The sequence below is a fragment of the Musa acuminata genome, chromosome BXJ3-6 (assembly GCF_036884655.1).
Source record: "Musa acuminata AAA Group cultivar baxijiao chromosome BXJ3-6, Cavendish_Baxijiao_AAA, whole genome shotgun sequence".
NCBI lineage: Eukaryota > Viridiplantae > Streptophyta > Magnoliopsida > Zingiberales > Musaceae > Musa > Musa acuminata.
Window position 1 is genome coordinate 11,219,829 of NC_088354.1, and position 20,970 is coordinate 11,240,798.

Below are 20,970 nucleotides of genomic sequence, written 5' to 3' on the forward strand. Positions count from 1 at the left end.
GTTGAGTTATAGAGGAGGGCATTATATTCCTCACACCTGGCGGTATGCCAATGCGGAGATTTTTGGGCTTGAGTGAAGGTGGTGGGTTCAACAGTGGTGGATGAGAAATCCATGATAGCATGTAGGTCAAGAACCTGATATGATTTGAAAATACTACTCTTAGAACGTGTGGTCATAGGATGGTTGGAGACTATGGGACTGTGAGGTTGTATTATTGGAATAAGCGGTTGAGAGTCATTGACATAGGCCAGGTCAGGTGGAAGTACGTTAGTGTCACTTGGCCGAGAAGGAGGTAAAGATAATGGTTATAATTCTTAACTAATTACCCTAATATTTTGAGAAGAAAGAAGTGGAGTGGGAATGGAGGGAATGTGCAATTGCTGAACTGGAGGAATGGGATAGTGTGGATCATGAGGGGAAGAACTGGACGATGTCATGGGAGGCTTGTTCGATTGGATCGGAGGTATATGCTAGTGAGGAAAGGGCAATGAAGTAGTCTGCATGGTAGGATAGGTATGATTTTGAAAAGAAAATATAGACTCAACAAAAATAACGTGACGAGATATAAAAACTTTGTGAATGTGGAGATTATAGTAGCGGAAAGCATTATGTTCAAGAGAGTAACCTATAAAAACACAAGGATTATATCGTGATGTTAACTTATGAGAGACATAGGGATGTAATCATGGATAACATAGATAACTGGATACTCTGAGTTTATAAATGTTTGGGGTTTTGTGAAATAGTGTGTCAAATGGGGACTGATATTATAGGACTAGCGTAGGCATTCTATTAATAAGGTAGACGATAGTTCGAAAGGTTACTGTCCAAAAGTTTGAAGGCATGGAGGCTTGATGGAGAAGTGTGAGCCTAGTTTCTACTATATGTCGATGTTTGCGTTCGGCGGAGCCAACAAGTTGAGGAGTATACGGGGGAGACTTGAGGTATTGGATACCATAAGTTGAGAGATAGGACGCCAGAGCTTGATATTCACCGCTACCATCAGAGTAAACCATTTTGATTGTAGGCTGAAAGTGGTTTTTGACCAATTTTTGAAAAGTGGAAAAGATGATTGAAACGTCAGATTTATGGTGAAGAAGATATAACCATGTATACTTAGTAAAGTGATCTACAAAAATGATATAAAATCAGAATTTATCAAAAGAGAAGATTGGGGCAATGACCCAAACATCTGTATTGTCACATCCTGGATTTTTTTTTTTTTTTCATATATTTTCACACAGGCCAAATAAATAAACATCACTTTATTCATCATTTATAACCATTTATTACAATTCATTTATTCATCAAATTACAAATAGAAAAGTTAACTTCAAGAGTCATCCAAGTGGCTCTACCTAGCGGTAGAGGAAGGTTCGCTCTCCACTGAAATCCGATTTAGTACTAGAGGGAGGCTGCTCTGAAAATCAAAAACAAAGAAAATTCAGCAACGCTGAGTAGGAACCCCAAAAGTCAAATCAAGATAAATACATGACCAAAATTCAATCAATCATCCCATTGGCGTATATCAAGTACCCGAAGGAGCACTCCCCCAACAGCGGATGGAGAGGCATTATCCTATGGGATGAGTTTGTGTTCTCCCAACAGCGGATGGAGGCAAACTCATATCACACTCCCAACAGCGGATGGAGTGGTGTCCCACACCCGCCAAAGTGGGGACACGTTCCTCCCAACAGCGGATGGAGGAACCGTCCAGCCGCCACGTCTGACGGCCCGCTAATCCCCGAAGGGAATCGCCCTACCTGCTCTTGGTAGGAATATAATCTCACACTGGTCATATCCATTTCGGGATGAAATAACATATTTAAAACATCTCTTTCAAAAGTCATCAATATCAAATAATATAAATTAACCCTCAATTGACTTGAACTCTAGTTTAATCGATTCAATTGAACTCGATTTACTAGAGCCTAACTGAACTGATCTCTAATCATTATTTAACTGGTCTGGAACCACCCTAGACTAGTATAATTTAGACTAGATTAAGTTCAATTTAGGTTAAACTAACTTGAATAAGTCAATCAATTCGGAATCACCCTGAATTGATCTAGACTAATCAAGTATAGTTTAATTCAATCAATATTTGGGCTCAAGTTCAACAATAATATTGGGCTAGATTGAGTCAGTCCATCTATTGGTCATGTGCATTATACATGATTGAGCATGCATTACATAAAACTGGCCCAGCCTTGGCCCATGGACTAGTCATAGCATATACCCATTAACAACATATATGAAAACATAATAATACATTAAAAGATAGATGAGGAGAAAAGTTTTAATACAAAGAAATAACATTCTCAATTTGACTAGAAATCATAAGACATTAAAAGAGGGACTAGGAGATAAGTTTTAACACAAGGAAATAGCTTTCTAAATTCAAATAAAAATCATGTTTTCAACACATAAAATTTCAACATATTCTAGTCATATTTTAAATCATTCAGAATAATATATTTTAAATTTCAGATCAAAGGATATCAAAAAGGGATTTTAGATAACATATTCTAGTCTAACAAGATTTTAATCCAGATAAGATTAAAGATAAACTGTAATACATAAAATATATCATATAAAACATATACCTTTTTAACATATTTAATTCTACAATAAAAACCTTAATCATGGGTCAAAGAATATTTTGAAAACTTTAACTGATTACTTTAATACAAAAAAAATTGACATTTAAAGAATTGATACACATTTTTCAAACTATAAAACTTTCAACATTTAAAGAATCAAAATAAAAGCTAAAACTTTTAAGAAAGGTAGGGAAACCTACCTCTTGTCAATAGGGTGTAACTCCTCGTTCTCTTGTCAACAGGGTGAAACTCCTCGTTCCTCCCGCTGCCAGGCTCGACTATGTAAGGAACGAAGGAGAGAAATCCCTCCCCTTTAAATAGGAGGAGGTGAGCCTCTATTAAGGGAAATAAATTTTAATTTTCGTATTTATTTAATATAAATTATTTCCATTTAATATACTACCAAATATGATATCATCATATTTGGAATACTTACTAGTTATTTCCTTAATTCATATCAACAAACAAGGAAGTAGATTAGGATTTCCCAAGGAAGTAGATTAGGATTTCCTTAAATTATAATAACAAGTAAGGAAAGAAAATCAATTCTTAACTTAAATATTTGATGTGATTACATTTAGTGTAATATCCCATTAGTCCCACATCGGAAGTGGGGAATGTGTATGATTAGCTTATAAGGGCCTGATGAGTGTACTACGTTACCTCCCGCTTAAGCATTTTGGTCCGCCGTTGAGGACCAAAATGGAGTTATTGGCCAGTTAGCTCATCAGACCCGGGTCGTGACATGTATAAATAATTTCAAATGGTAATTTCTACTAAATAAGGGACGAGGGATGACCAAGATGATGATGCCACATATCAATTGGAGCCACAACGGAAGAATGAATTATTATGTTTACAAAATTGAGAAACAGAAATGAGATTACGTTTAATATGAGGGGCGTATAAAATATCATCGAGTGTAAATGTGGTAGTATCAAAAGTAAGCGTTGTAGAACCAGTATAGGCCAGTGGGACGAAGCGGGGAGGCGGGGTCGAGACCAACAAACTTTAGTGGAGTATCCGATTTTATCACACAACTGGCAGACGACCCACGGACGATTATTTGAGTTACCATAATGTCCATGATATTTATGGATGAGGAGACGGGGTCGAGATGGATGATTATTGGAGTTACCATCGCAGTATCTTAATCACCACGTTATACTTGGAATCTACAATAATAATTCCATATGCGATGTAAAAAATCGTTTCAACACTCTTGAATGCTCGAGTGGCATACAATTGGATGAGCTCTGAATAGTTCTTCAGTTCTCTTTGCGACAAGTGGGTTATTGTATGTTTCCATAAACTATAATTGTCGCGATATCGGCTTCCACTTAATTGCTTAGAGTAATCACTTTGGGATGCTTGTAATGTCCATAAGGTCGACAAGACACGATACGTGAATGGGTGACACGATGTGATGCACACGACAAGCAAAACTATTCCAAAATGGCTTCATTTTTATGTGTCACATTTTATTTTTTGGAGGCTATAAAGCAGTGTAAAATGTTCGGAGTAGTGTTGGGCATTGATTGAATTTTATAAGTTCACACATTAAGTCTATGAATTGCGCCCAACAATCGATGAGCAATTATTTGCAAACTTATGACTGTTTATTTACTTTAAAGTTCTTGTCTTTTCTTATCTCTATTTTTTCCCTTGCATAATGGGTATTTGCTTAATTACTTAAGCTACTCGAGACATTGGATTTATCTATTGATTATTTTTAAATTAATCAATTTATCATTTTATAAGTTTTAGAGACCTAAACGAGGTTACAACTAGACTAATTATTTATGGACAATTAACAATTAACACAGGGGTGTCTCATAACTTAGACAATTCTTGCTAAGTCAGTAACAATGGCGCAAAAGTGCTTCACAACTTAGAAAATCTCAATTAAGCTTGTAACATTAAGAATGCACTTAAGAAAATCACGGGTTAACTTGACTTTGATACCAAATAAAGAAAATAAAGAAATAAGAGGGAAGAGTAGAATGAGATAATTTTGAAAGGAAAGTTTGTCTAAAGAATATTATTAAAAAACTTAATACAACTCATTTATGCATGTCTTTATATAACACATGACAAGACTCTCCATAAAACATATCACATTTAATCTCGTAAAGGATAAAATCCAAATTCAAATCTCCTATCTCTCGAATACCAAATACCAAATTCTAATTTGAATTATTAACTATCATACGAACCTGTACAAGTTTAATACAAATGCTGCCACCACTCCGCTGTCATGAAAGCGAACATTGCAATTCAGTGGTCTATTTTGATCTAATTGTTAGCTATCCATCCATGGTCACAGTTTGTGAGGTCCATTTTGATTTGAGAACCATCCATCTATGCAAGGAGATGGAAGGAGGCATTATTGCTCCCACTCCAACCGGAAGGAGCTGAGAAGGGGGAGCATGGCGGATCACGTACTGGTGTTCCCGTTCCCGCTGCAAGGCCATGTCAACTCCATGTTGAAGCTGGCCGAGCTGCTCTCGCTGGCCGGCCTTCACGTCACCTTCCTCAACACCGACCACAACCTCCGCCTGCTCGCTCGCCACTCCGTCGCCTATGCGCGGCTGGACCGAAGTCCCAGATTCCGCTTCCGCTCGATCCCCGACGGATTCGAAGACGAGCGCCGCCGATCCGCGTCGCGCCTGCTTGATCTGTTGGAGTCGCTGCAAACGCGGTCCGTGGGCCCTTACAAGGATCTCCTGCTCGACCTCCAGCACCGAGATGAAGATGGCTACAGAGGATGGCCGGCCCTGACGTGCGTGATAGCCGATGGGATCATGACCTTCGCGGCCGACGTCGCGAGAGAGGTGGGAGTCCCCGCCATGTTCTTCCGCACGGTCAGCGCCTGCAGCATTTGGTCCTACTTGTGCATCCCGGAGCTGCTCCGGACTGGGGAGCTCCCTTTTCCAGGTATAACTACGATACGCTACATACCTTGATCACCTGATAGTTGCGTTACATGGTGGGTTACGTGGCCACAGACGATGCTGATCTCGACGAGCCGATAAGGAACGTGCCGGGCATGGAGGGCTTCCTCCGCCGGAGGGACCTATCAATCTTCTGCAGGAATGCAAAGGACTCCAGCGATCCCAGACTCAGGCTCGTGCGCACCGCCACCGCCGACAGTGTCCGGGCGCGAGCGCTCATACTCAACACGTTCGAGTCCTTGGAGCCTTGCGCGTTGGAGCACATTCGCTCCCGCTGCCCCGTCACCTACTGCATCGGCCCTCTTCATGCCCTGCTCAGGACTTACTACCGATTGACTTCCGGGAGCGATCACGAAGAAGTACGCAGCACGGCCTCCGCCAGCTTATGGCAGGAGGATCGGAGCTGCATGTCCTGGCTCGACGCGCAGCCCGGCAGGTCGGTGGTGTACGTGAGCTTCGGAAGCCTCACGGTGATGTCGCCCGAGGACTTCACCGAGTACTGGCTCGGGCTGGTCAACAGCGGGCAACGGTTCCTGTGGGTGGTGAGGCGGGACCTGGTCGACGGAAAAGAGTTGGGCGAGGGAGCCGCCGCTGCCGGAGCGACAGCAGCGCAGCTGGAAAAAGCGACGAGGGAGAGGGGGTGCCTGGTGGAGTGGGTACCGCAGGAGGAGGTGCTGGGCCACCCAGCGGTGGGGTGCTTCCTGACGCACAGCGGCTGGAACTCGACGCTGGAAAGCCTGGTGGCCGGCGTTCCCATGCTGTGCTGGCCATTCTTCGCGGACCAGCAGACCAACAGCAGGTTCGTGGGGGAGGTGTGGAGGGTAGGGTTGGACATGAAGGACATGCACGGCAGGGACATCGTGGAGAAGATGGTGAGGGAGATGATGGAGGGAAACAAGGCAGAAGAGTTGAGGACATCCGCCGCTAAGATGGCAGAGAGGGCAAGAGACAGCGTCTCCTCCACCGGCGGCTCATCCTTCATGGAATTCGATAAGCTGATACAGGATATCAGATCTTTGAGACCCTAAAAATTTGTTCTACACTCACAGCTTGATGGAGAAGTTCTAAGAATTTGTTGTTTTGCTTTAGTCATATGGAAATCATCAATCACCTACTTGGAATCTAGTGACCTCAATTTCCGATGGAATCTGCACCTGCTTGCAATACGACAACGCTAATTGCGTGTCTTAGAATTTCTCACAAAGTTCAAAAGATGTGGGTGGAATTTGACTAATGGAAGAGCGATAGATTGCAGAAGATAATTATGAGAGACGGCAATTGTTGGCCAAAAAGTAAAATGGCTTCGATTAAGGTTAACAAATAATAAATATACTAATCTCAACGAAGAAAGATAGCTATATGATAAAATGCAGAGTGAAATTATAAAGGTAAGAAAAGTATATTCCAATTAGTATCATGGTGTCTATTTATACATGGTTGAAGAGAGTATTTCCTCAACTGAGCAACGAGATTTCTTCATGCAGTTGAGGAAATCTCATTTGCTATGCAGTTGAGGAGATATCTCAGTTATCAGAGGAAATCTTTATGTTATCATACCCCCGTAAGATCGAGCTCATGTCATGGATATCAATCTTGGACCGATGTAATAAAAATAGTTTACAGGTTAGAGGCTTCGTGAGTGAGTCTATTAGTTGATCAGCCGTATGGACATGAGAGACACGAAGTTGATGTCTGACAACTTGATCTCGTACGAAGTGAAAGTCGATGACAATGTGTTTCATGCGTGAGTGGAACACTGGATTGACACATAAGTAGGTAGCTCCAATATTGTCACAATATATTATAGGAGTAAGGGTAGAGCTGACTTTGAGTTCCTTGAGGAGATTTGTAACCTAATTGAGTTCAGCAACAGCGGTAGCAATGACACGATATTCAACTTTAGATGTAGACCGGGCGATTGTAATTTGCTTCTTAGAACTCCAACTGATTGGATTAAACTCAAGAAAGACGACATACCCTGACGTGGAGATTCTATCATCAAAGTTTCTTTCCCAGTCAACATCAGCAAAGGCATGGAGATGAAGTGGAGTGGTTTTACGGAGAAAGAAACCATGATTGAAAGTCTTTTTAAGATATCGTAAAATTCATTTAACTACAGATCAATGCATAACAGAAGGCTGGTGCATGTATTGAGATAATTTATTGACTACAAATAAGATATCTGGATGAGTGAGAGCCAAGTACTATAAGGAGCCAAGTACTTATCGATATTGATTTGAGTCTGTGGTAGGGCTGTCATTACATAATTTGAGTGATTCACTAGTAGAGAGAGGAGTAGCAACTTCTTTCGCATCCTACATATTTGTCTTTGATAATAAGTCTTGAAAATACTTTGTCTTTGAGAGGATGAGACTTGAGGATGTAAATGTTGTTTCCATTCCCAAAAAGTAGTTCAAGGATCCTAAATCTTTGAGGAAGAATCGATAAGCCAATTGCTTTAGAAATGTCTAAATCTCCAAGGGATCATTGCCTGTGACAATAATATCATCTACATATACTAGAAGATATAGTGTATTTCTATGTTATTATCATAGGAATAAAGAGGTATCAAACTTGGAGTTGATGAAGCCAGTTGATATCAGAAATGATCCAAGTTTAGTATACCAATCTCTTGGAGCTTGACGGAGTCCATAAATGATTTTTTGTAATTTGCAGACATGTCTCGGATACTGGTGATGAACAAAGCCAGGGGGTTGCTGCATAAAGACATCTTTAGTTAGAGTCCATCATAAAAAAATATTGTTAACGTCCAATTATCGTAAGTGCCAGCCTTTGGAGATGGCCAAACTTAGAATAAGCCGAATTGTTGTGGGTTTAACTACAAGACTAAAAGTTTCTATGAAGTCAACTTCAGGTCATTGATTAAACTCTTTGGCTACTAAACATGCTTTATATCGAGCAATGGACTCATCGGGGTTCCGCTTAATTCGGAAGACCCATTCACACTCGATGATGTTTTGTGTAGGATGAAAAGGTACAAGAATCCATGTGGAGTTATGGAGTAGAGCATCATATTCTTCACACATGACTTTACGCCAATGTGAAGATTTTTGGGCTTGAGTAATTATGGTGGGTTCACTGGTCTCAAGAGAAGATTTGGTGATAGCATGTAGGTTGAGAACCTGACGTAGTTTAAAGATACCACTTTTTAAGCGTGTTATCATTATATATTTAGGTATTATAGGTTGTGTTATTGGTATGAGTGGTAGAGAGGCATCGACAGGGATCGGGATAGGCTGAGATACATCAGTGGCACTAGGTAAAGAAGGTTGTTATGTTTCTGAGGATATTACTTCAATAGTAGGGGAGACTTGTGAAGAAGAAAGAGGAGAAGGAATAGAGAGAGTGGGGAACTGTTGAACCAGGAGAACAAAAGAGTGTGGATCTTTAAAAAAAAGGATTGGATGGTGTGAGAAGAGGTTCGTTTGAGGGGATTGAAGGTATACTCCAGTGATGCATATTTGTTGAAGTGGCTTGCATGGTAGGAGACTCATGATTTTGAAATGGAAAGGCAGACTCCAAAAAATAACATGTCGTGAAATAAAAACTTTTTGAGTTTTTGGTTCGTAGCAATCAAATATTCTAAGTTTTTGAAGGTTTGGGGATTTGAAAAATAATTTTTCAAATGGTATTGGAGAACTTGAGTGAGTAGACGATTAATAAGATAGAAGACAGTTTGAAATGTGGCAGACCAAAAGGTTGCTAGCATGGAGGCTTGATGTAGAAGTGTGAGACCAGTTTCTACGATATGTCGATGTTTGTGTTCAGCACAGTCAATTAGTTGAGTGTGTGGGGATGACTTAACGTGTTGGATGCCAGGTGAGTAGAATGTGAGGACTTGATATTCACCTCCATCATCAGAGTAGACTATTTTAATTTTAGACTGAAAGAAGTTTTCAACCAGCTTTTTAAAGTTGGTGAAGATTGTTGAAACTTTTATGGAGGAAGTATGAAAAGGGAGTCTATGACTTTTATTCAAGCATCACAATAAGTGAGAATGTTATTATTTGTATGAATAGAAAGAGAATAACGAGAAAGTAATTTATTTTGGATAGAGAGAGAGGGATGACCGAGACGATGATGCCACACATCAATTGGGCTATTTTATTTTGTTTACAAAATTGAGAAACGGAAATGAGATTTCTTTTAATATAAGGTGCACACAAAATATCCTTTACCATCACGATGATGTCCTCATTTCCATTATAGTTGTTGTGGATGGACAAGTTCTGGAAATCAGAGATGGGATGCACCAGAGTCCACGATCCAATTATGATCACTAGTGTTTGGAGTAATTGTGAGATTTGCTTAAGGCCAATGTGATTGAATAGGAAGTCTGGGTCGAGATCGACAGACCTTTGCAGAGTGATCAACTTTATCACATAGTTGTGAAACAATTCTTTATTGGTTTGTGTGTTGAGAGTGCTAGAACTACTAATGATTGAAGTAGCCACCTTGGTTGTTGTGATTGAAATGTTAATGATGAGGATGAGGGATAGTTTGTTTGGAGCTCATAGATTCAAAAGGCGTCTTGATCAAACCTTTGTTGATAGTCTTATTATACGGATTGCCCTTCTTTTTTTATTGACTTCGAGCTATGATGGATGGTCCTCGTAGTTTGTCCTCGCGTTTTAGATATATCTCAAAGTCAGTTTACTTGTGAATAATCTATCAAAGCCAAGTTATCGATGATAATCTTTATGTTGTGTAGATAATTAGCAACAGTACTTCCTTCTTGTTTTATTTTAATGAGACTGGATAGGAAATTAAGCATGCAAGTACGGAAACGATTGACCAGGGTGATTTGCAACTTACATCTAGCATCGTCGGTAGATAACAAAAAGAGCCATTACTGTATTTACGGAGATAAGGTTTGTATATGAAAAAGTAATATGATTCCTTATGGGAATAATAATTGGAGCATCGACGAGGACATATGAAAGATATAATCAGAAAAAAAAAGAAGTGTTGGTGTAGATCAGCGTCACCGGAGGTGATGGCAAACGAGAACTTCGTTGATCGTTGAAGGAGAAGAGCTGTACAATATTGTGTAAGTGCGGCACTTAGGAATCTGGGCGGTGAAGTGCGTGTTTCCAGTGATGAGCAGCACTTTGTCGTGGAAGGAGGATTCGTGTGGCAGCGATGGGCAGCACAAAACTGCAATCGGTGCAGTTCAGAGAGCACAAAACTCGGCGCCTGCAACCGCAGCCGCTCGACCCAAGGGGTGGCGAGCGTCGGAGGTGAGACCCTTCGAGGAGGAAGAGGATAGGCGGCCAGTGGCGCCGCGGGAGACGAGCTTGCCCGTGGTGAACTCGGCGAGGTAGAGAGTCTGCGCCTTCTTCTTCTTCTTGGGGATATTGGAGGAGGCGGTGAAAGAGGTGGAGAGGCGGCGCGGCTAGTGGGATGAGGCGCCCCTGTCTCTCTCGTGCGGGATGGGGAGGCGCCTGCAGCCGCAGCGGGGTGGGGTGGCGCCTGCAGCCGCAGCGGGGTGGGGTGGCGCCTGCAGCCGCAGCGGGATGGGGCGGTGCCTGTAGCCACAGCGGGAGAGGCGGATCGTAGGAGGGGCCTCGAAACCGGTGGAATGGGGGAGATGAAGGCGCAGGAGCCGGTGGTTGAGAATCCACCACGCTTCCGCTGGATTGCAGTCACAGTAGATCACTGGTTTGCAGCAATTTGACACAGGGGATGAAGAATTGAGAAGGGGCGTGAACTCAGATCGGCTGTGCCGCGGTGGAAGTTGAGGATGGAGACAAGTGCCGGTGAGAAAAGAAGCGCCGGTGAGAGCAACGCTAGAAGACAAGTGTTGTTCGCCGAGGAAGTGCTGCAGTTGTCGCAGCAAACGATGGCAACAAGATCAATTTGCTGCAGTCGCCGGAGGTAGAGGGTGATGTTTCTCGGGGTGCTGCAGCAGCAGCGATCATTGCTGCTCTGATACCAATTAGTATCATATGATATCTATTTCCTCAACCAGTAAGATTTCCTTGTACAGTTATAAAAATCTCATCTGGTATGCAGTTAAATAGATCTCTCTGTTATCCGACATGCTGCACTAACATGGACAGAACTGCTTTATTATATCGTGGCCAAATTTTTTTATAAACATAGCATTAAATTTGAGATTTGTTATATCTCTCATTTCTACTCGACCTCCACCTTAACCTCGATCTCTTTAACTTTAGGTTGTCTCTTTCATTTTAATTGGTTTGTGCTTAAGTAGGTTAACCTCTTTCTTTTCCTTGTTACCCAGTCTTTACCTTTATCTTATCTTGTAAACATTTGTTCATGTGCTTGAAAAGAATATACAAATGTTAGGATAATAAAATTAAACTTTGGATTTAAAGATCTTAATTTTTTTTCATTATTTTATGGTCATTTATTTTTTTTGTTGATAAATAATATAAATAACTTTGAAGAAGTAATAAAAAATAGATTCAAATTCAAATGTACCTTATTATAGTTTTTAGAATTCACCTCTTAAAGCTTATAGGCAGATCTTTTTCGCCCTAATCATACCACCAAATACTCTTTGTAGAATGTCCTATACCTCATTTAATTTTTTCAAGAGTAATAATCTTACATCGCTCCGTTAATGTCTTGGTATATTGTGAACCATGTCTTCTTCTATTCTTGAGTTGTTTCGTTGCTTCTTTATTCATTCATACTTCATCTTTCACACTTAGATTCAATTAACTTATCTTTTACAAGTTTTCATATATCTAGAGCGTCTAGAAGAATATTCTGATATCAAATGAAGAAATAAGAGAAGAGAATAAAATAAAATAATTTGCATAAAAAAAATCTATCTCAAATATATTCATTAAAAAACTTAATACAACTCACTTGTTTTTCACACACACATAAACGGTACATGAGTTTATATAGCCCGACTCTAAATAAAACATATCATATTTAATCTCCCAAGGGATAAAATCCAAATTAAATTCTTCTCATCTATAGAATACCAAATTCTAATTTGAATCATGTACTATCATACAATGAACCTGGACAAGTTTAATACAAATGCTGCCACCACTCCACTATCATGAAAGCGAACATCGCAATTCAGTGGTCCATTTTGACCTAATTGTTAGCCATCCATCTGCGGTCGCAGGTTGAGGTCCATTTTGATTTGCCAACCATACAACTATGTTTAAAGGAGATGGAACGAAGCACTATTGCTTCTACTCCAACACGAACGGGCTGAGAAGGGGAGCATGGCGGATCACGTACTGGTGTTCCCGTTCCCGCTGCAGGGCCATGTCAACTCCATGCTGAAGCTGGCCGAGCTGCTCTCGCTGGCCGGCCTTCACGTCACCTTCCTCAACACCGACCACAACCTCCGCCTGCTCGCTCGCCACTCCGTCGCCTATGCGCGGCTGGTCCGGAGTCCCAGATTTCGCTTCCGCTCGATCCCCGATGGATTCGAGGACGAGCGCCGCCGATCCGTGTCGCGCCTGTTCGATCTGTATACGTCGCTGCAAACGCGGTCCGTGGGCCCTTACAAGGGATCTCCTGCTCGAACTCCAGCGCCGAGATGAAGAGGGTCACGGAGGATGGCCGGTCCTGACGTGCGTGATAGCCGATGGGATCATGACCTTCGCGGCCGACGTCGCAAGCGAGGTGGGAGTCCCCGCCATGTTCTTCCGCACGATCAGCGCCTGCAGCATTTGGTCCTACTTGTGCATCCCGGAGCTGCTCCGAACAGGGGAGCTCCCTTTTCCAGGTACAACTACGATATACTACACACCTAAATCACCTGATAGTTGCGTTACATTGTGGAGTGGGTACCGCAGGAGGAGGTACTGGGCCACCCAGCGGTGGGGTGCTTCCTGACGCACAGCGGATGGAACTCGACGCTGGAGAGCCTGGTGGCCGGCGTTCCCATGCTGTGCTGGCCATTCTTCGCGGACCAGCAGACCAACAGCAGGTTCGTGGGGGAGGTGTGGAGGGTAGGATTGGACATGAAGGACATGCACGGCAGGGACATCGTGGAGAAGATGGTGAGGGAGATGATGGAGGGAAACAAGGCAGAAGAGTTGAGGACATCCGCCGCTAAGATGGCGGAGATGGCAAGAGACCGCGTCTCCTCCACCGGCGGCTCATCCACGGATGGAAGAGCGATAGATTGCAGAAGATAATTATGAGAGACGGCAATTGTTGGCCAAAAAATAAAATGGCTCCGATTAAGGTTAACAAATAACAAATATACTAATAGTAATGAAGAACAGGTTTACAATAGATCTTCTCTAGAATAACTAGAGGATCAGAATAACATCAATATCATATATCTTGGCTCAAGAATAGTATATCTTCATCATATACGATGGATCTCCTCAAAAGAAAATTATAGTTGGATATCATAAGAAAGTACCTTAGAGAGGGTAAACTACAGATCAACACCGTTAGAATTATAAAGTTTACTGCAAGAATTCTTCACTTAAAATTTGGGCCAAATTATAGAGTTTGTTGTAAGGATTCTTCACTTAAAATTTGGGTCAAAATTGATAACGTTTGGCCACCGATCGTTTGCACGCCGTCGCACGCTGCACGCTGCAATCTCACTGCACGCGCACACACTGTCGTCACCCAATTTTTACCCTTTCTTTCGATTAGTGATTTCTTTGATTTGGGCTCATGACCCAAATTTGTCCAAGCCCACGTATGGGCTGGACCCAACAGAAAATTGAGCTATTTATGCATTGGTGTTGGTGCAAAATTGAAAGAGATGCAGTCCGAATACATGCTTAATGATTATGCATGTTGTTATTGGAAAACTTGATTTCTAATGAACGTAGGATATGTGAACCCGACATGCTGCACTAATTTGGAAAGAACTTCTTCATTATATTAGGGATACAGTCCACATCGTAATGGGTTTCTTCTTCCTCTTGGAATAAAAGAGAGTAAAAGGTGTTCATCCAAGATGAGAGGCAGAATGCTAATTATTAGTAGCAGGATAGATTGAACAAATGATGGGACAATAGGAGGAGGAACCGTAGAATAAATCATCTTTTGTAACACTATAATAGTTTATACGTCAAACCTGTGGCTCCATTAACCTCGACACCCCATGTTGGAAACCGACCTCAACTGGAGCATTTCTTATTATAACTATAATCTATGGTGATTATATCTGTGATATCTAAACGAATCCGATTTGGTTTGATTGTGCGCATAAAAAAATTGACATGATTGATGGGAAGGATCGAATATTTGCTCGAGAGCTGAAGAAACTCAAATGCTTATTTATTGATCGACTTATACAAGATCAAAGTCAATATATTTCTTACACAAAAATCAATATCAATATATAATCCCTCTAATACTTAGTTCAGATCGAACCAACGTATAATAGAAAGTAATTGATTTTAATTATTGGTCCTCAAATAATCTTTAAAAATAAGTTAACTAATATGAATATTCTTTAATACGAGTAGAATATTATCTCCTACTCTCGTTTTCGTTTTTTTGGGTATAGACAAAATATTTCTCTGTCCATTATTTGGACATTTTTATTATTGACTATTCTCAAGAATAAGTAGTAAAATATTTTTATTGTTGACTATTCTCAATAAAATATTTTTATTATCCATTAGTAATGCAAAATAAGTTGACGAAGACTATTCTGAAGAAGCCTAAAGTTATCACTTATTATTTTTATTTATCATATATTATTAATTTTATATTTTATGTTTCTTTCAATAATTGTGCATCGTTAGTTAATTAGTTTTTAAAGGCCTAGAATTAATATAAATAAAGGCCTCCTCTAAACCTATGAAATTATCAAAAAATAATATCTTCAACTATTGTGAATGTTTGTCTACTATAAGTTAATTTTCTTCGTCACGTCAGTTTATTAGAATACATTTTTATAGTGATTTCTTATTTTCATTTCAGTGTTGGGTAAGTTGGTATCAAAGCTTTGCTTTTGGTGTTAGTATAATAGGTTTGTGGTTAGAAAATTAAGTAGTTTGCTCTACACTCATCACGTATAATAGATCTTATGTATCAGAAACATAATTTGTTAAGTACAACTCTATAGCCCCTTGGCATTATCAATGTTGGTAATTGATAAGGTTTAGTGGCAATAACGGTGACAACAACAATGGCATTGGCATTATCAACGTTGGTAATTGCAAGTTCAATGGTAATGGCAACAACCCTAATAATAATAAGGGGGGAGTGCCAACCTTATAGGTGGCGTTAAAAACATAAAAAGTGAGGATGATCCGAGAACTCCGAGAGATTCGCGACATTCTCATTAACTTAGGTTTGGATGCCATCAAAATTTGTGATGATGGTAGGATTAATCATGTCATAGTTGATGCTTATGGCTAGCCTAATCATCAATACGTGCATGCAATTTAGCATAGACAACCAGCCTATAAAAATGTCTCAAACAAAGAAGATAAAATTATAGACTATCACAGAACCAACTAAAGAAAAGTTTCAAAGTGTAACTCAACCTCAATACTTCCACCAACCTGATACTATCCGTCCACAACAACCAATAATATATGATGATGCCTCAAAAAATGATAGTGAAAGGTACAGAAGATATCAAGCACCACCTAGACGAAATAAGCTATTTGAGGATTATCATCTTAAAAGTAAACCTCTCTAATTTTAATGGCCACATCAGTATTAAAGCTTTTCTTGTCTGGAATTATGAGTTAGAGAACTTCTTCGAGGTGATGGATGTTCCTTATCACAAACAACTCAAGCTTATTGCATACAAGTTGGAAGAAAGTGAAGCAACTTGGTGGGATACATTATAAAATAATAGAAGAAGACAGGGTAAGGGACTAGTACAAACATAGTGAAAAATGAAACAATTTCTCAAAGGAAGATTTCTACCTTCAGACTTTGAACAACTATTGTTTCAATAATACAAAAATTGCATCAAAGGCACTCGATTTGTAATTGAGTATATTGATGAATTTTTATGCATTTCAGTCAGATATTATTTATCAGAGTCAGAAGACCAATAAACAATAAGGTATGTCAATGGACTAAATTTTGTAATTCAAGATAGAATGTCTTTAACTTTAATCTGGATAGTAGATGAAGCTCACAATATGACATTAAAGGCTGAAATATTATTGACTAGACCTCCAATTGTAATGTAATAATTCTCTATTCTGACAGCATAATATACTCTTAATAAAGGAAAGTAAGTTGCAATGGAGTCAATACAACTTACAAATCAAGACATAAATATTGGAGGAGCAACAAGACAAGCTAAGTATATCCCGACTATTACAAACAATCCATATGCTCGACCCCTAGTTGGAAAGTGTTTCAAATATAGAAAGCTTAGTCATCGTTCCAACGAGGGTCGTGTTCGTAAGAATGTTAACCTTAAAGATCATAAAGATAATTAAAAAAAAAGAGATTCCCAAAATGATATGATTGGTAATATTGACAATACGAATATAATAGAAGACGAAGGAGAACATGTTGCAGTGTTGTGAAAAGATTATTGCTCACCCCCAAGATAAGAAAATCTATCTCAACATAAAAAAATATTTCACTTTCAATGTAGTATTAATAATTGTAAATTGATTATAGATAATGGAAGTCGTGATAACATTATATTGAAATCACTAATAAGATACTTAAATTACAAATAGAAGTTCATCCAATATCTTACAAGTTATGATGGATTAAAAAATACCTAATTATCATTGTAATCGAGATATGTCGAGTTCCTCTTTCAATTCGGAACAAATACAAGGATGAAATTATACATGAGGTAGTTGATATGGATACATGTTATACTAATCAGAAGATCATACTAATATGATGTGAATATAACCCACCTTGAAAGAAGTGTATGTATTTCTATGGAATGAGAAAAAGTTTATCAGAGATGTTGATATCTCTTATCTATTTCTAACTATGTTGAAGAATTCATTATCAATTCTAAAGAAACAAGAATATATATATATATATATATATATATATATATATATATATATATATATATATATATATATATATATATATATATATATATATATATATATATATATATATATATATAGGGTAACAGTGAATTCCAAAGTTGACAATAGAAAGAATATCAACGCTCTAAATCGTCTTCCAACCATTTCAATCTCTATCCAAGTCCACTTGTTCTTATTTTAAAAAACTATATAAATTTTTAGATGTACTGAAAGGTGTGGGGGTTCAAACCCAGGATGAATCACGGGACGAGACTGGACTGGGTAGGAATATTTTTTACAGTCCACTTCCCAAGTGGAGCTGGACACCATGAAGGCTCTAGGGTTCCTGGCCATGGGATGCCTGGAGGAGAAGAGGCAGAACCGGCCGCGATGAAGGAGGTGGCGGAGGAGATCGAGTACATCATCAACATACTCGACGCTGGCGGTGTGGAGAAGCGTTACAGCGCTTGGCGATGCATGCAATGTTATCTATCAATTGGTAATATAGACTTGCATTGGATGTGTTCGGAATCCTTCACTTATCGAAGGAAAATAGGTGATTTAGCATTTGGATTTTCTTATGGGTGATTACATACAGCTTCTAATCTTGTCGATCTATTCACTGTGGTTGGTGTGATGATGTTGTTTATGCGATGGAATTAGATTGGTGGTAGTGGTGACACCTTTTCCTTTTCATATTATAACAAGAGCAAGTCAACGACAGCCCACAGAGAAGACCACAAGACAAGCACTTATTTGGACACACCAACAACGCATGCAGCGCCTCAAAGCGTGCTTATTATCGCAGAATCACCACCGCCAGTCAGTTCTTAGTCACCATGGCGATCTTCCTGTTGTTGACGTCCTCAGCGGCGGAAGCGACGACCACCGGAGTGCCGGTGGCGTTCCGGGATATGACGACACCGGAAGTGCCGTAGTTGGTGCCGGTGGCCCAGATCGCAGGGCCATAGATCACCACATTGCGATCCCTTTGCAGGACCAATATATAGTTGCCTTGGTCCCTCGAGGTGTTGGAGGCCCACAGAGCGTTGCCGTTGCTGTAGATCACAAGGTTGCCGTCCGCCTGCATCTTGAGGATGCAGTTGTAGCCACGGTTGTCCGTGCCGGAGGACCACACGGCATTACCGGAGTCGTAGAGGACCAGGTTGCAGTCTGACTGTATAGTGAATCTGTAGGACCCGTACGTCAGCGACTGCCCCGTGTAGAGCGTCTCGTCGGTGTAGAGAATGTTGTCGGCAGTGCAAGACGGTATGAGAAGGCCGAAGATGGCCGGCAGGAGGAGGAGGAGGAGGGCGGAGGTGGAAGTGGAAATCGCCATTGTAGATGTGGTATGTGGTGGCTCTTTGGATCAGCTGGTGATGAAGAGCCAATAACAGCCCCTCCATTTATAGATGCGAGCCCGTAGTGAAATGGTGAGAGTGATGCAGAGACCGGTGGTCGTAGAACAGCGATGCATGTGACAGAGGTCGCATGGAGATGGGATGAAGGTTGTACGGATTCGAGCAAATCGACAAACCTTATCCGTGAACGTGGTGGCAGCAGGAAGGTCGGCCTCTCGTTTGATGCACGAGGAAGGCGAGGGAATAAGATAATGTTTTGAAGTCTTCAAAATTATATGGATTGGTATCGTGGACGGCCTCCCGTTTGAGGCACGAGGACGGCAAGGGTATAAGATAATGTTGGGTGGTCTTATTTTTTTATTTTAAGTTTTCAAAACTTTATTAATTTCTATGGTTTATTTATTTATTTATTTAGACTTTTATTATTATCATTTACAACAATCGTTTTAGTTTTTTTTTTTTTTTTTTTCTGCAAAATTAGACAATGATATAATTAATAATGTTTTCGAAACCTCAACTTTTTTTTTTCGTTTTGGAGATGTGATGGTATTCCAACTCATCAATCTTAATTTTTTTGATATTTAAACATGAGCAATAACTACATTATCATAGATGTTATTACAATCATAAACAAAAGCTTATTGTTCTTGACTAATCAAGTGATTAAGAAGAGGTTTAATTCGATTAGCTAGAGTTTTTGCGAGGAGAGGGGGGATATTGGATGAATTGTAAAAGTCACCAAAAGCTGCTAATAATGAATCTTTAATTGTAGACCAAAAATGAGTGAAAATATCAATAGTGAATCAGGAGATTTATCATATGCCATGGATTTAGAGCAGTGGTAATATATTTTTTTTTTTCAGTAAAATAACATGTAATTGAGTTCCAAATGTTATTAGATAATTAAGAAAGTAGAGTGCAAGAAGAAGACTAACCATAGTCTAAAGAGTTATTTTGATTATTCAAAAGGTTGGAGTAGCAGTTGGCAAAGGTATTCATGATGAGATTATGATCATGAATGATTGAATCAAAATCATCAATTAGAAGATGGATAATGTTAAGTTGTCCATTGAGAACAACTGATCTGTTGTACAAATATCAAAGGGAAACAATAGCAATGGAGGATGGAGATATGATGTTTTTCTTCTGCTCAAGAAGAGTTTATTTGGATTGAGGTACTTTTCAAGATTGCTGACATTAGATTTATATTATTTAGAAAAAGTATTACTAAGATCATTGAGATTATGATGAAAAGAAATCAATTAGACCATTGGAAACTCTAAGAATTCTTGATAATAGTATAAAAGTTCTTCAGGTCTCTCTGCGACAAGTGGGTTTTTGTATGTTTCCGTAAACTATAATCGTCGCGATATCGTCTTCCACTCAGTTGCTTAGAGTAATCACTTCGGGATGCTTGTAATGTCCATAAGGTCCACAAGACACGATACGGTGACACGGTGCGATGCAGACGACGGTATTCCCGAAAGGATCACATCCGGCGCTCGCGTGCCGGCCATCTTCGGCCTTCTCGTAACGTCTTGCACGGCCGACAACATTCTCTACACCGACGAGACGCTCTACACGGGGCAGTCACTGACGTACGGGGCCAAAAGACTCGCTATGCAGTCAGACTGGAACCTGGTCCTCTACGACTCTAATCGTGCCGTGTGATCCTCCGGCACGTCCAATAGCGCCTACATCTGCATCCGCAAGATGCAGGCGGATGGCAACCTTGTGATCACAGCAACGGCAACGCTCTGTGGGCGTCCGACACCTCGAGGAACCGAGCCAACTATATATTGGTCCTGCAAAGGGATCACAATGTGGTGATCTATGGCCCTGCGATCTGGGCCACCGGCACCAACTACCGCACTCCCGGTCTCGTCATAGCCCGGAACGCCACCGGCACTCCGGTGGTCGTCGCGTTCGCCGCTGAGGACGTCAACAACAGGAAGATCGCCATGGTGACTAAAGAACTGACTGGTGGCGGTGATTCTGCTATAATAAGCACGCTTTGAGGCGCTGCATGCGTTGTTGGTGTGTCCAAATAAGTGCTTGTCTCGTGGTCTTCTCTGTGGGCTGT

General features: G+C 40.4%; 3 protein-coding genes and 1 pseudogene across 3 annotated transcripts; 3 read left to right on the forward strand and 1 right to left on the reverse strand.

Annotated features, from left to right (window-relative positions):
* The first annotated feature begins 4,768 nt into the window (after positions 1–4,768).
* Positions 4,769–6,699, forward strand: LOC135640293 (7-deoxyloganetic acid glucosyltransferase-like). The gene is made up of 2 exons (XM_065154597.1): positions 4,769–5,540; positions 5,612–6,699. The coding sequence occupies exons 1-2, from the start codon at positions 4,967–4,969 to the stop codon at positions 6,583–6,585; spliced, it is 1,548 nt and encodes a 515-aa protein (XP_065010669.1). The 5' UTR covers positions 4,769–4,966; the 3' UTR covers positions 6,586–6,699.
* Positions 6,700–12,753: 6,054 nt separating this feature from the next.
* Positions 12,754–13,769, forward strand: LOC135640134 (7-deoxyloganetic acid glucosyltransferase-like; annotated as a pseudogene).
* Positions 13,770–18,197: 4,428 nt separating this feature from the next.
* LOC135639865 (mannose-specific lectin-like) lies at positions 18,198–18,913 on the reverse strand. Its single transcript, XM_065153844.1, has one exon. The coding sequence runs from the start codon at positions 18,863–18,865 to the stop codon at positions 18,350–18,352; it is 516 nt and encodes a 171-aa protein (XP_065009916.1). The 5' UTR covers positions 18,866–18,913; the 3' UTR covers positions 18,198–18,349.
* Positions 18,914–20,297: 1,384 nt separating this feature from the next.
* LOC108953208 (mannose-specific lectin-like) lies at positions 20,298–20,905 on the forward strand. The gene is made up of 2 exons (XM_018828086.2): positions 20,298–20,554; positions 20,632–20,905. The coding sequence occupies exons 1-2, from the start codon at positions 20,298–20,300 to the stop codon at positions 20,903–20,905; spliced, it is 531 nt and encodes a 176-aa protein (XP_018683631.2).
* Positions 20,906–20,970: the final 65 nt, after the last annotated feature.